The 14,775-nt window shown below is 37.0% G+C and overlaps 1 protein-coding gene across 1 annotated transcript in view; it reads left to right on the top strand.

Moving 5' to 3' along the window:
• The window catches only part of pcsk5a (proprotein convertase subtilisin/kexin type 5a), a 38,684-nt gene extending 26,164 nt beyond the window's left edge, over window positions 1-12,520 (top strand). Inside the window, exons 26-35 of the mRNA XM_016286615.1 lie at window positions 1,935-2,018; window positions 2,144-2,342; window positions 3,269-3,483; window positions 4,174-4,416; window positions 5,364-5,597; window positions 8,229-8,403; window positions 8,566-8,783; window positions 10,657-10,757; window positions 10,865-11,048; window positions 11,997-12,520. Of these exons, the coding sequence (XP_016142101.1) occupies window positions 1,935-2,018; window positions 2,144-2,342; window positions 3,269-3,483; window positions 4,174-4,416; window positions 5,364-5,597; window positions 8,229-8,403; window positions 8,566-8,783; window positions 10,657-10,757; window positions 10,865-11,048; window positions 11,997-12,472 (2,129 nt within the window). The 3' untranslated portion in view covers window positions 12,473-12,520. The remainder of the gene's footprint in view (window positions 1-1,934; window positions 2,019-2,143; window positions 2,343-3,268; window positions 3,484-4,173; window positions 4,417-5,363; window positions 5,598-8,228; window positions 8,404-8,565; window positions 8,784-10,656; window positions 10,758-10,864; window positions 11,049-11,996) is intronic.
• The last annotated feature ends 2,255 nt before the right edge of the window (window positions 12,521-14,775 follow it).

Below are 14,775 nucleotides of genomic sequence, written 5' to 3' on the forward strand. Positions count from 1 at the left end.
CAGCTGTATTGGCCGCATGTGCAAAAGACCCAGGTGGCAAACTGATGAAGATCTGAGAGGGGAAAGCACCGCATTTACTTTGAGAACATGCACGGGGCTAAAGCCAGCCTGAATGGGAGCACTGAGTACTGGTATTCTGTGCCCCGGAAAGCAATCGGAATATGAATGTATGCATCTTTGAGATCTACAGATGCAAACCAGTCCCCAGCATGGATTTGTGCCTGGATCTGTTTCAGAGTCGTCATTCTGAACGCGCCCTTTTGAAGTGCTCTGTTGATGGGTCTCAGGTTCAGGATGGGATGGAGTCCCCCATCTCTCTTGGGTACCACAAAATAGTGGCTGTAAAACCCGCTCTCCAGTTTGCTCAGAGGGACTCGCTCCATCACTTCTTTTGCAAGAAGGCTGTGAACTTCCTGTCTAAAAACAGGGGCATTTTGAGGGCGTGTCTGTGACGGAACCAGCCATTGAAACGGGGGTGGTCTGTGTCTGAACTGGAGAGAATATCCATGCTCTATTATGTCTAGCACCCAGTGCAAAATAGCTGGAATATCTCTCCACTCATCTAGGAACTGACATAGCATCTCTCCAGTCACTATCGCTGTTTTTTTCAGTGAAGTTCATAGACTGGCACCTTGCCCCAGCATTGCTAAATGTGCAGGCGGGGAAATGGCTTGTGGAAGACAACACTGGCACAGACAGCGTCTCTGCGCTGCTCTGAGGCAGGGCAAGTAGGAAACAGCTAGGTTTGTGAGGACGTTTGTGTTTTTATTGCAGTAAATGAAACAAGAACATTGCATTTGTCACCCGCATGAACAAGGGGAACATAATGCAGGATGCGGCATTTGGGGGCCGGGCCTCCAGCGAGCTCTTTCCTCCTCTTTGCCGGTCTGTCAGGATGAAGGCTTGGCAGCGGGTGGTGGTCTGCTGTCACGACGAGGGGCATCAGGTGACTCATCGTCTTACGGTCCGTGTCTTACAGGTCAGCTAGGGTGCCTGTGAAGGACTACCATGAACCCCATGGAATACCTGATGGCTTGAGTGGAGCACTTTGTCATCATCAGCGCGAAGTCCGTCGCCGCTCGCAGGTCTGTCACAGTGTCTGTATCCAAGTTGCCGCTGTTCAGGGACTGCAGAAGCTTAGCCTGAAAGACCTGCAGCACCACCATTGCGTGCAGCGCGGATGCCGCTTCACCTGCATAAGCATATGCCTTGTCAGCAAGGTGGGCAGTAAATCTGCACGGCTTAGAAGGCAGGCTGAGGTCTCCGCCAAGCATAGATGAGGAAGGCCACAGATGCATGTCGACGGTCTCCTCGACGGGGGGCGTGCGCACATAACTGTTTATAGAACTGCCATTATCCTATAAGGTTTCAGTATTTTGGAGATGGGGAGGAGTTCCCACAGCGAATGCTTCACAATTTGAGTGAATGCTTGAAAGGGAACGTTTTTTTCAGTTGGTCAGAACAAAACTGCCAGACATGTTACTTACTTGTTCAGATGACATTTTCTGGGCGAAACTTCTTATTTTGGACATACTTCTAAGATGTACTATCTGTAATTCCGAAGTACACTGAATATCCACACTGGTGCGTTGACTGACAGCCCACACATACACCTCAAACATTTGATTCATCCACGTTGAGGAGCCGTGCCAATGCACAACCCACATAAAGAATATAATTCTGCAAATAACTGCATTTGCAGGTTTCAAACAGAGATGGCGACAAAGAGTCATAGCCATGAAAGTGTTATCTCCTTAAGTACACTTAAGTGGCCTTAAGTGAATAATATTTAAATTTTTTAAAAATATACTTTTAATATTTGAAGGAGACTGCAAGTGCACAATCAGTACAACTGAGGATGTTTCGTTTTCACAAGGGAATGGGTTCTGCTATAAAAATAATTGTTGGTAATAACTGTTCCTGTCATCTCTCAGATGATGGGGAATGTGAGGCCTGCCACTCTTCATGTGAATCCTGCTGGGGGAGAATGAAGACTCAATGCAATGCCTGTGTCAAAGGTATAATAGTACAACTCAAAGAAGAATATGATGTATGAAAAAAATGTTTGGTTGTTTTTATAAAGGGTTGGATGAATGGATATTTAGACATTATGTATGTGTGTTTTATCCACTCTGTCTTCTAGGTCGATATCTGAATGTAGATCAGATGTGTGTGGTACGATGCCCGACGGGCAGCTTTGGCAGTAAGGAAAGCGGGCACTGTGAGACTTGCCCTCAAGGTTGTGCCCAGTGCCAGGATGAGCAGCTCTGCACACGCTGCCAGTCAGCACGTAAAAACACTCTTTATTTGCAGGTTGGCCAGTGTGTGCTTAAGTGCACAAGGTTAGAGCCATTTACTGATATTTATATATAGGAATGAAAAGCTAATGATATGCTGTTTTCCCTTAGGTCCACTTTTTAAGGTTTCTTGCACCAATTTAGTTTCGCATGAACATCTAGTCTAAATGTTAAATTAAATAATTTACATTAATTACAGTTTAATTACATTTTTATTATGCAAATTTACACAATATTGCTTATTTGCTTTTTTTGTTGAGTCTCATATTTGATACATCAGACTTTCATGAGTCATATAGTATGATAGGAGAATATGGAACTTTCTAAGGAGAAAATAAACACCTAATTTTTATTTTAAAAAGGCCCAAACTGAGCAAAAATATGCAATTTGGTGCAGTTGTTGTTGTTTATATGGCCAAAAGTAAGGAAATTCCTATAGCTTCTAATGTAAATCAATGAAACGTCTTACAGAAAATGCTTATAAATATCAGCTACTATATATTTCTGAATAATATGACTTAGTAATATGATATTTAAATGCTTAGCTTTATGATCAAAGCTCTGCATTTTTATTGCAGAGGGCAAAACATATAATACAGTGCAATTGTACCACAAGGGGGCATTTTTTTAATTATTTATTTAAAAAAATAAAACAGTTTTTAAGGACTTTTATTTGCTAAAAACTATAAACTATATCAATCTATCAATCAGATGAAGACATGTAGTGCATAGTGTACAACAGCTTTTTCGCGAAAAGTTTTGATAATATAAAGGACTTAGAAATTTGGCTTTCGGCTTTTTGGCTTTTTAGGGTTAAAAATAAAATGACACTAACAAAAAATGTCACAGTTCCGGTTTGGATTTAAAAAAATCAATAACATAATGTAACGCAATTGTTGACAAATTCTGGTGTTATGTAGTAGTTATATTGCACATGTATATTATATTTAATTATGTATTTGTGTATTCAGAGGGTATCCTGTGGGTCAGGTGTGTAAGAGCTGTGCATCTGGTTGTATGTCCTGTGAGAAGAATGCAACACACTGTCTGAGCTGTGAGGAGACGCTACTTCTCCACAAACATGAGTGTGTGGTACAATGTCCGTCTGGACACACAGTGAGGAATGGGGAGTGTGTGCAGTGTCCAGAGAGCTGTGTTATCTGCTCTGAGGATGGAATCTGTACAGGTGAGACTGAAATTCATCACAGTTTTGCATGTTTTCATGAACTATTCTTTTATGTTAAGAAAATAATAAGAAACAAAGATGTTTTATTGATGTTGCCACAGTCTTATACACTCAAAAAAATAAATAAAATCTGTAAAACAGCTGTTACTGGGGCAGTACCCTTTCAAAAAGTACACATTTTGTACCTTATTTACCCATAAATGGTGCATATTAGTACCTTAAAGTTACATTTTATCACCTACTTTAAATAATAATATTGTACCATTTTTTTCTGAGAATGTAGTGGCCTTTCTCAGTAGCATTAATACCATCAACAGTGTTTCATACATTTTAATACAGGTTTCATACATGCTGATAATTCAACTTTCCTCTAGTTACTGTTTCCTCCAAACAGTAACGCATGATGGATCATGTGTGACTTGATAAAATGTATACTGATTTATTGAACACAGACACCTCCTCTGGTACAGCTATTACGACTAATTGTTAGCATCAAACAGAGTGAAACAGTTGGAATGTTCAATTTAGTAAACACATTAATGACATCACATGAATAAATAAATAAAATACATCCTGTTACATATAGTGAATTAATTTTGAAACTCTAACTTTGGTAATCTTACCATATTCAAATTCATTGCTAAATATATTACCCTAGTTATTCAGTTTTTCTGTTCTTTTTAACTTCAGAGTGTAAGGAAGACTTTTTCCGGCATGCGGGTCAGTGTATAGTGGTGTGTTCTGATGGGTTTTTTGAGGACACTGATCAAGGCATTTGTGAGCGATGCCACGCTGACTGTGAATTATGTGATGGGCCCAAACCAAACAACTGTGAAGCCTGTTCCGACCCTGACCACACACTGTACAACGGATCGTGTGTAGCCCCCTGCCCCGCACATACTTACAGGGAAAGCAGGTCTGGAGAGTGCATGGGTGAGACTACATGACGTTCTGTACTGTTACGATTAAAGGTGTAGTCATGTTTTTCCATTGAATTATTCTTTATTGCACCTAAAGAAATTAATAGCACTTCCAACAAATATATTTAAATTGATGAACACAAACATAAAATTAAGTTTTAGTTTACATAAAGGTAAATAAGGTTACATCAGGCAGTTGAGATTTGTTATACAGTATATATCACTTTTACGAAAAGTTGGAAAGAATATACATACTTTACAGAACGCTGAGATAATACATTTTACATTTTGCGATGATACACAGGTAAGTGTACTGTATGTGTCACAGTAAGGTTGGATATCCTAATGTTGGTTGTATAATTTGCTATTAATTATTAATGTATTAATACATTTTAGTCATTAATTCAATATTAATTAGATTTATGAAACCTGTGAGGTTTTGTTCAATTTATTTGATGTAGGGACAGGACTAATTACATTTTGGTGATTACTGACACAATCACTGACATGGTTAAGTGATGCATATTAATAACAGGGTTAAAAATTTCATATCGCTCACCCCTAAGCAGTTCAGCTGAGGAGTTAATTGAAAGTATAAAGGCATAATACTCATACACATTGTACGTAGTACTTCAGTCCCCTAGTGTGCAACCAAAAGGCTGTGGAAAGGGGAATAAAGATATGTGGCTGTAACGTAATCGAACTCAGAGACGAGGGAGGAGAGTAAGATCCAAATGCAGTTTATTAAGCTAGACAATAATCCAAACACAAGTAGCAGAAACCAGGAATAGCAGGCACAGAAATCAATAATAAATTGATCCAAATCAATGATAAATAATATTTCATTATAATGATATTAAAGTATAATTCGTGTAAAAATAAAATTACTTTTCTATATGCAATACGTCAGTTTTAATAACCATAATTGTGTCATCACTAGAGTCTCTTTTTGTTCTGCAGCCTGTGACGGCTCCTGTCTAACCTGTTCTGGTCCTCACGACACATCCTGCACCAGCTGCTCTGAGGCCCTGGCGATAGATGCTCACAGGCGCTGTGCCACACCCACCACATGTCCCTCACACCACTACAGCAACCAAGATGGAGAATGTCACTTGTGTCACAAGTATTGTCACGAGTGCTCTGGCTCACATCAGGACCAGTGCCTCAGCTGCAACCAGAACCACTATCTACTCAGTGAGTTCATGCCATTGAGGCCTGATGCTCTCTTGTTTAGATACTCTCTTCAGTGTAAAGAAAATCAGAGAAATTGAGAAAGTTGTAACAGAAGGGCAATAGTTTCACTAAATTATAATGCCTTAAGAAGAAGAAAAAAAGAAGAAAAAAGTATCACCGTTTCCACAAAAATATTAAGCAGCACATCCGTTTTCAACATTTATAATAATAAGTATTGTTTATTGAGCACTATATGCATATTAGAAGGATTCCTGAAAGATCGTGTGGCACAATAAATTACATTTTAAATAAGAACAGCTTTTTTGAAGTGTAATAATATTTCACAATATTACTATTTTTAGTGTATTTTTGATCAAATAAATGCAATGAGCATATGAGACTCAACAAATCTTGCTTACTCCAAAGTTTTGAAAATAGGGTAATTGCTAGAAATTAATAGCACTTCCAACAAATATATTTAAATTGATGAACACAAACATAAAATTAAGTTTTAGTTTACATAAAGGTAAATAAGGTTACATCAGGCAGTTGAGATTTGTTATACAGTATATATCACTTTTACGAAAAGTTGGAAAGAATATACATACTTTACAGAACGCTGAGATAATACATTTTACATTTTGCGATGATACACAGGTAAGTGTACTGTATGTGTCACAGTAAGGTTGGATATCCTAATGTTGGTTGTATAATTTGCTATTAATTATTAATGTATTAATACATTTTAGTCATTAATTCAATATTAATTAGATTTATGAAACCTGTGAGGTTTTGTTCAATTTATTTGATGTAGGGACAGGACTAATTACATTTTGGTGATTACTGACACAATCACTGACATGGTTAAGTGATGCATATTAATAACAGGGTTAAAAATTTCATATCGCTCACCCCTAAGCAGTTCAGCTGAGGAGTTAATTGAAAGTATAAAGGCATAATACTCATACACATTGTACGTAGTACTTCAGTCCCCTAGTGTGCAACCAAAAGGCTGTGGAAAGGGGAATAAAGATATGTGGCTGTAACGTAATCGAACTCAGAGACGAGGGAGGAGAGTAAGATCCAAATGCAGTTTATTAAGCTAGACAATAATCCAAACACAAGTAGCAGAAACCAGGAATAGCAGGCACAGAAATCAATAATAAATTGATCCAAATCAATGATAAATAATATTTCATTATAATGATATTAAAGTATAATTCGTGTAAAAATAAAATTACTTTTCTATATGCAATACGTCAGTTTTAATAACCATAATTGTGTCATCACTAGAGTCTCTTTTTGTTCTGCAGCCTGTGACGGCTCCTGTCTAACCTGTTCTGGTCCTCACGACACATCCTGCACCAGCTGCTCTGAGGCCCTGGCGATAGATGCTCACAGGCGCTGTGCCACACCCACCACATGTCCCTCACACCACTACAGCAACCAAGATGGAGAATGTCACTTGTGTCACAAGTATTGTCACGAGTGCTCTGGCTCACATCAGGACCAGTGCCTCAGCTGCAACCAGAACCACTATCTACTCAGTGAGTTCATGCCATTGAGGCCTGATGCTCTCTTGTTTAGATACTCTCTTCAGTGTAAAGAAAATCAGAGAAATTGAGAAAGTTGTAACAGAAGGGCAATAGTTTCACTAAATTATAATGCCTTAAGAAGAAGAAAAAAAGAAGAAAAAAGTATCACCGTTTCCACAAAAATATTAAGCAGCACATCCGTTTTCAACATTTATAATAATAAGTATTGTTTATTGAGCACTATATGCATATTAGAAGGATTCCTGAAAGATCGTGTGGCACAATAAATTACATTTTAAATAAGAACAGCTTTTTTGAAGTGTAATAATATTTCACAATATTACTATTTTTAGTGTATTTTTGATCAAATAAATGCAATGAGCATATGAGACTCAACAAATCTTGCTTACTCCAAAGTTTTGAAAATAGGGTAATTGCTTATCATTTATCATAACAAAAGCATGGAAAAAAGCATGATATTGCATCTTTTGATATTAAATAATAAAAGTTCATGATAATTTAAAAACAGTAATATAAAACAGCAGCAGCCCACCCGAAAAAATATACATCTGAAGGCACACTTTTGGAGTACATTGACAAGAATTCATTTAAATTTAATGTGGCATTTTTGACTACAATAACAGAAAGACACAAGGCATTGATCACTTTATTTTACAGTATGTGTACTTTCATGTACTTACAGTGTACTTGAAAGTACTGGGTAATATAAGGAAACTAAATGGGTTAAGTTTAGGTTTAGGGTTAGTACCTAGTCATTACCCAGTTATTGTAATTATTATAATAAGTACATAATATGTACATGCGGAACAGGACTGTAAAATAAAGTGCTACCATACTCTGTCATTTATAAATATACATATTACAGTTGAATATTTCCCCAAATATTCAACTTAGGATGTCACTGTTTTATGATGTCTATATAATGTCATCAATATTATGGTAATTGTATGATACTGCCATAACAACTAACATTAACGTTAATTAAATGCAGAAGCAGCCATACGTGTACAGTAATTCCACATTCAAAAATGATGATAATTCCTGAGATAATATTTCATAGGTTTTAGTGTAAACAAAGGTTCCACTTCATCCACAGATGGCATCTGTGTGAATCAGTGTCCAGATGAATTCTTCAAGGGGGAAACACAGCGCTGTGAACCCTGTCATCCTAACTGCCTCACCTGCATGGGGCGGCACAGCCACGAGTGCCTGAGCTGCAGAGCTCACCTCTACAGAGACGCCAAGGAATGTGTGGACACATGCCGCTCTGGGTAACTACAGTACTCACTACCTGTAGTAAGGCATTTGGCCAGTGTTGCAGTATATCATCTAGGCCGATTAATCAGGCAGTATTAGGTCATACTGAACTGACTTCTCAATTTATAATAGATAACAAACTGCAATGTCTGTATTTTTGACTAAATCTTTTCCAGTCACTACGCTTCAGCAGTCTCTAGGACGTGTGAGCGGTGTGATGAGAGCTGTGGGGAGTGTCTTCAGGCTGGTGCCGAGGGCTGTGTGAGCTGCAGAGAGGGGATGCTGTTTATCAGGAAACAGGGTCGCTGTGTGTCTTCCTGTCCTGATGTGTACTACCATGATACACACCACAAAACATGTGAAGCCTGCCACCCCAGCTGCAGAACATGCACAGGTACAGTATGGAACAAATTACACATGCGACTAAATATTTCAGACAAACTAGTTAGTTCCACTAAACAGTGCAAAAGAAGTGAGCTTATACTGAATATACATTTGTACAAATTTGACTTCAGAGAGCAAGAGTTTGATTAATAAATCAAAATGTTTTTAATGAGTTCGCACTTACATATAATCGGATTGAGCAAATATAAAGCATAATTGGCGTGCTGTCCGAGGGGAGGGATTATCTGAACATGCTCCACCTGTGCTGAATTAGTTGATTATCTGAACTTTGTTAATAAAACATCATTAATATTTTGTCATGTTCTAAAGAAGTACACTTATTTTGATGTCTTGACTTACTAAAGCACTTGTAAAGTACTTAATTTTAATTTTAGCTGTAGTGTGTTATTCAATATTTCGAGGGGGAATTGGTGATCCTCTGCCCATCTTGACTTCTGAGAGACACTGCCACTCTGAGAGGCTCTTTTTATACTCAATCATGTTGCCAATTGACCTAATAAGTTGCAAATTGGTCTTCCAGCTGTTCCTTATATGTACATTTAATTTTTCCGGCCTCTTATTGCTACCTGTTCCAACTTTTTTGGAATGTGTAGCTCTCATGAAATCCAAAATGAGCCAATATTTGGCATGACATTTCAAAATGTCTCACTTTCAACATTTGATATGTTATCTATATTCTATTGTGAATAAAATATAAGTTTATGAGATTTGTAAATTATTCCATTCCTTTTTTACTCACAATTTGCACAGTGTCCCAACTTTTTTGGAATTGGGTTTGTAAATATAATTTAAATGTTAAACTTTGTCAATACAAATGTGTAATTACAATATTTAAATACATGACATACCATTTTCAATAGAAATAACATTAAGTTTCAGTTTACCATAAATGTCTGTCAGTCCATTCAGCAGTACATTTTAAACATATTTCAAAGACAATAGATGTAATTAAGAAAGTTTGTATTTATGACATCAAGTGCGTTTAAATCACTTTGGTTGGAGCAAGATGGCAATTTTCCTTTTCTACGTCAAATTCAACAAGATTTTTAACTCCACATCTACAAAATGATAAAGGATGTGCATCGGGTGATTTAAAAAAAATGTTTTATTAAATTTAAGGTGCTATAAATTGAATTGTCATATATTCTGTTGTTATGGCATAATACTACGGTATGTTTTTTTTTTCCATGCAACTTAGGTAGTTTTATTGTAAATGAAAAAAATTGTAATTTTAACAAATTTACAATTAATACAGGTGCTGCATCCATTGCGGCCGAAATTTTTTGCACCATTAAATTCCTAAACATCCTAAGTTAATCTCAAGTCCTTCTTAAGTTCAAGCAATTGCATTTAATATCAATTTTAACTCTAAAACATTTTCATTTAATTGCAAATAACATGCAGTTAAGTGTCTGAAAACATTGCATTCAGTTTGCACTTAAGTATATTCTTTTAAAGTATATTATTTCCATGATAAGTACTTTTAAAAGTACTGTATGTTAAAATATGCTCTTTTTCACAAAGGGCTGATTACAGGTTGACCTGCCCTCACACCAAACTCACAAACTCATTCCATTTTGTGAGTGAAATACTGACATGTCAGGACACTTAAGCAAAAAAAGATCAATGTTTTGTAAAAACACATTCACATTTTTTTTTCTTCAGGAAGTCCAATTTTGAATGGTTTTTGCGTGTATATATATATATATATATATATATATATATATATATATATATATATATATATATATATATATATATATATACATACATCAATGACGCCTTTAAATTATTACTATTTTTAACTATTAACCATTCAGTCATTTCAGCCTAAAATTCTGTAATGTCATTTCTATTTACAGGCAAGAGTATTGAGGATTGTGACTCATGTCGAACAGGTTATACACTCACACAGGGTGCTTGTGAGTCGCCCTGCATCACAGGAGAGTACGCTGAGCCTGAGGTAAACGTGTATTCTAGTGGAGTCTATTCAAACATGTTTACTTCTTAATCTACTTTGGCCTTTTTTATGAATGTGGTCACATGATATCTGTTGCGATCTCTCTACAGGAACAGGGCTATAACTGTGTGTCATGTGATGAGTCCTGTTTAGAATGCAAAGGTCCTGGGCCTCATAACTGCACCATCTGCCCAGCACAGTTCATTCTGACCACAGAGGGGCACTGTCTGCCCTGCTGCACCAACACAGAACAGGAAGTTCAGCGGGAGTGCTGTAACTGTACCGAGACCAGAGGTATTTGGACTTAAAAGTGACAGTTCTTCTTCAAAATATTACCTGCACTAACAGGTTGATCAGTGACATTATTGACAACATAGGCTCAAAGTCAGTGGAAAAGCATGCCTCTACCTAGTGATTCGTAACACTGCTTCGTGAAGCTTCAAAACCTTTGTGAATAGTTAGTTAAGGCACAGGTGTTTACCTAATCTTGGATCAGTTATATAAATTTGTAGATATTTGTATTGCCACATTTGTTTACTAAAAACAAAGAATAGTAGTTAATAGTCTCTTATTGGCCTTTTTAGCCAAGCCCCCATAAAACAAGCAAAATAAGGCCTTTGCACGAATCTTTGCAATGTTCTGACCTCAGAACACGTTTACCATGGTGCATAATTTGTAAACTAATACATTTAGAAATATGCACCACATAACAAGGTCCATATGAATGGCTTTGCTGACGTAGTAAACTTGCTCAGTAGCTCACCCGGTGCAGCACTGCAGTCCCTTGAGTCATGATAAAAGAGCTCAAAGGCTTGTAGAAGCAAGCTAAAATAGCTACAGAAAAAATGTTTTTCCCTCACTTTGTTTTTTAACTATCAGTTATGTTTATGGAAGTGTTTAGTGTGGGTAGTATGTTATTTTCAATTGCAAGAACATTAACTTTTTAGCAACACTCACTTGACATTTGCATTTCCGAACTGCCGTGACACATACAGCAACCAAATAATAAAACTGAATGTGCTTTTACTGCCACTCACTGGACATTTCACTTTGACTGTGTTGCAAAACTTGCAAAAAGCATCATAATATTTCGCAAAAAAGTTGCATGTTTTTTTTCCCAATGAGCCTTGCTTGGATTTTTATTTGTGGGTGAACTGTTCTTTTTATACTAATATAACAATAGTTGTCCTGACTTTGTTCTTTGTGTGAGGCATTAAAAAAAAACTTTTATCTCTATTGAAGGCGAGTGTGTCCTTAGCACTAACTTTGCCTTCCGTAACCATGAGGAAGAGGAATACACAGGAAACCTGCCGCTCTTCATCACTACCGCCATCCTGCTTGTTTTCGCCATAATTGCTGTAATCATCCTCATTAAGCGTTCTCTTTCCAAACGACCCATACCTGAGCCTGCTGTCCCAGCCGGGTATGAAAAACTGGGCCATGGTGGCGGCAGAGACAGCTTCTACAGAGGCACATCATCCACCTCCACCTACGGTGGTCAAGCAAGCTCTAGTTCTGGACGGTTCCATGAGTCACAGCTGGTGGACCTCAGTGATCAGAAGGGGAGACGGGATGATGACGATGAAGAGGATGAAGATGAAGATATTGTGTACATGGGACAGGACGGGACTGTGTATCGCAAATTCAGATACGGGCAGCTGGGAGACGAGCAGGAGGATGAGTTAGAATATGACGATGAGAGCTACAACTACCGATAACATCTTCAGCTGTTTAAATGAAAATGTATTCTGCAGGGTTACTGAAGTTTGTCACTTAGAATGCAAAAAAAAATGAATAAAAAAAAAGTCTGGTGAGTTCAGCAAAGTTCTGAACTGAAATGTGAATAATGTATTGTGTATGATGATATAGTGACTATGACAAATTGTAGTTTTAAGATTTTATTCAGCAATTCTCTCAGCTGCTTGTCATTTTTGATCTCTTTCGTCTTTCAGCTTTTATGAAGACTTTTTTGTGTTTTTTGGACATGTATGCATTGTCAACAGTCCCTGTGCAGTACTTTTACATACACGATAATAGCAGAAGAACAAATGAGCCCAGAAGTACAAATTGAGTAAACATTTCCCACTTAGGACTTAGGCCATGGTCATTTTTTGTTGTGAAAGTGTGTAAGCTGTAAATTGTAATAAAAGTATATCAATGTTATGTGTTAATCTTAATTTACTATTTCAGTATCTATTGTTGATATTTCAGTGATCCAGATTTTACTTTTCCCCCATGTTTGATATATATATTTATTATTATTATTTAAAAAAAAAAATATATTTAAATATCAATAAAAATAAAATGTGATTTTAGAAAGAAATGTCATAAGTGTCAGAATATTACATAAAATAGCACCAGTAACACAACTGTTCAGATATAATTTCAATTTATTGATTTACTCTGCTATATGACATACATCTCAATCTCAATATGCTTTACTGGAGAAGGCCTCTGGATCAAAGTTCATCTATTTATATATTGTTCAATAGAATTTCAATCTAAAAGGATCAGATATCAGCAACCAGGGACACATGCAGTGATACAATCACACATAATGTCTCTCATATGTTCACACAGACTTGCACACTTAATTTGAATATTGTGCTTTACAGCAATCTAAATAAAGTCCCTTTATTTTAGTTCCCAAACCTGTTAGCAGGAAGAACTTGGGATACCTAACAGCATGTAAACACATAAACAGACAATCACACACACACACATACATACAAACCTATACACATACACACCCTCACACACTGACACAAGAGAAGTTCGAAGACAGAGCAGTCACAATGAACATGAAACCCTCTGAAACAGCATGCTCTTAGGATTTTACAGATCTTTGATTGACTTGATCTATTGTTAACTTTATACATGATAAACACTCAAAAAGACATCAAAGTTCTGAAACACCTTGGACTGATTTTAGAGCTGTGAGCACAAGAACAACTAATGCATCACTATGGCTTATGAGTCTTAAAGGTGAAGTGTGCCGTGCCAGCACCCCTAGTGGCTCTAAAGAGAATTACAAAAATAACTTAATTTACATTTCTGAAAAATGTGCAGTGCTTTCCTATCCAAACCTCACAGCCACAATGCCGCAAGGTGGGGGTCAAAAGTAATATAGTGCAACTGTTGGGTTTTAGAATAAAAATCCCATTAATTTTCTCCATTGAAGAATTTATTTTAATAACTTATAAAAAACTTAAAAAATGTATAAACCATTAAAAACAGACCTACTTTGAGCTACAAGGTTGTTGATCAATGCAGTAAATGCTTTTGTTAAAGGGATAGTTCACCCAAAAAACTTTGTTTCTTCAGTAGAACACAAACGAAGATTTTTAACTCAAACCGTTGCGGTCTGTCAGTCATATAATGAAAGTGAATTGGAATCACGGCTTTGAGATTAAAAAAAAACATACGCAACCCAAACCAAATTAAACCCTGTGGCTCGTGACAATACATTGATGTGTAAAGACACGAAACGATCAGTCTGTGCAAGAAACTGAACAGTATTTATATTGTTTTTTTACCTCTGATGCACTGCAATGTCTGAACTGTCTGAACTGTCCTGAGCACGTCCTCGACAGCCGGCGCGTGACGCGTCTTCTTCTTCTTCTTGCTTTACGGCGCATCACAGATTTATAAGTTCATTACCGCCACCTATCTCTCAAATAGACCATTGACACTCTATCTACAATCTCAGTTAGGAGTGTCAATGGTCCATTTGAGAGATAGGCGGCGGTAATGCACTTATAAGTCTACGATCCGCCGTAAAGCAAGAAGAAGAAGAAGACACATCACACACCGGCTGTTGAGAACGCGCTCAGGACAGTTCAGACATTGCAGTGCATCAGAGGTCAAAAATGATATAAATTCTGTTCAGTTTCTTGCACAGACCGATCGTTTTGTGTCTTTACACATCAATGTATCGTCACGAGCCGCAGGGTTTAATTTGGTTTTGTTGGTTTTTGTTGATTTAAAAATCTTCGTTTGTGTTCTACTGAAGAAACAAAGT

Source organism: Sinocyclocheilus grahami, unplaced genomic scaffold, assembly GCF_001515645.1.
Source record: "Sinocyclocheilus grahami isolate Dianchi unplaced genomic scaffold, SAMN03320097.WGS_v1.1 scaffold212.1, whole genome shotgun sequence".
Taxonomy (NCBI): domain Eukaryota; kingdom Metazoa; phylum Chordata; class Actinopteri; order Cypriniformes; family Cyprinidae; genus Sinocyclocheilus; species Sinocyclocheilus grahami.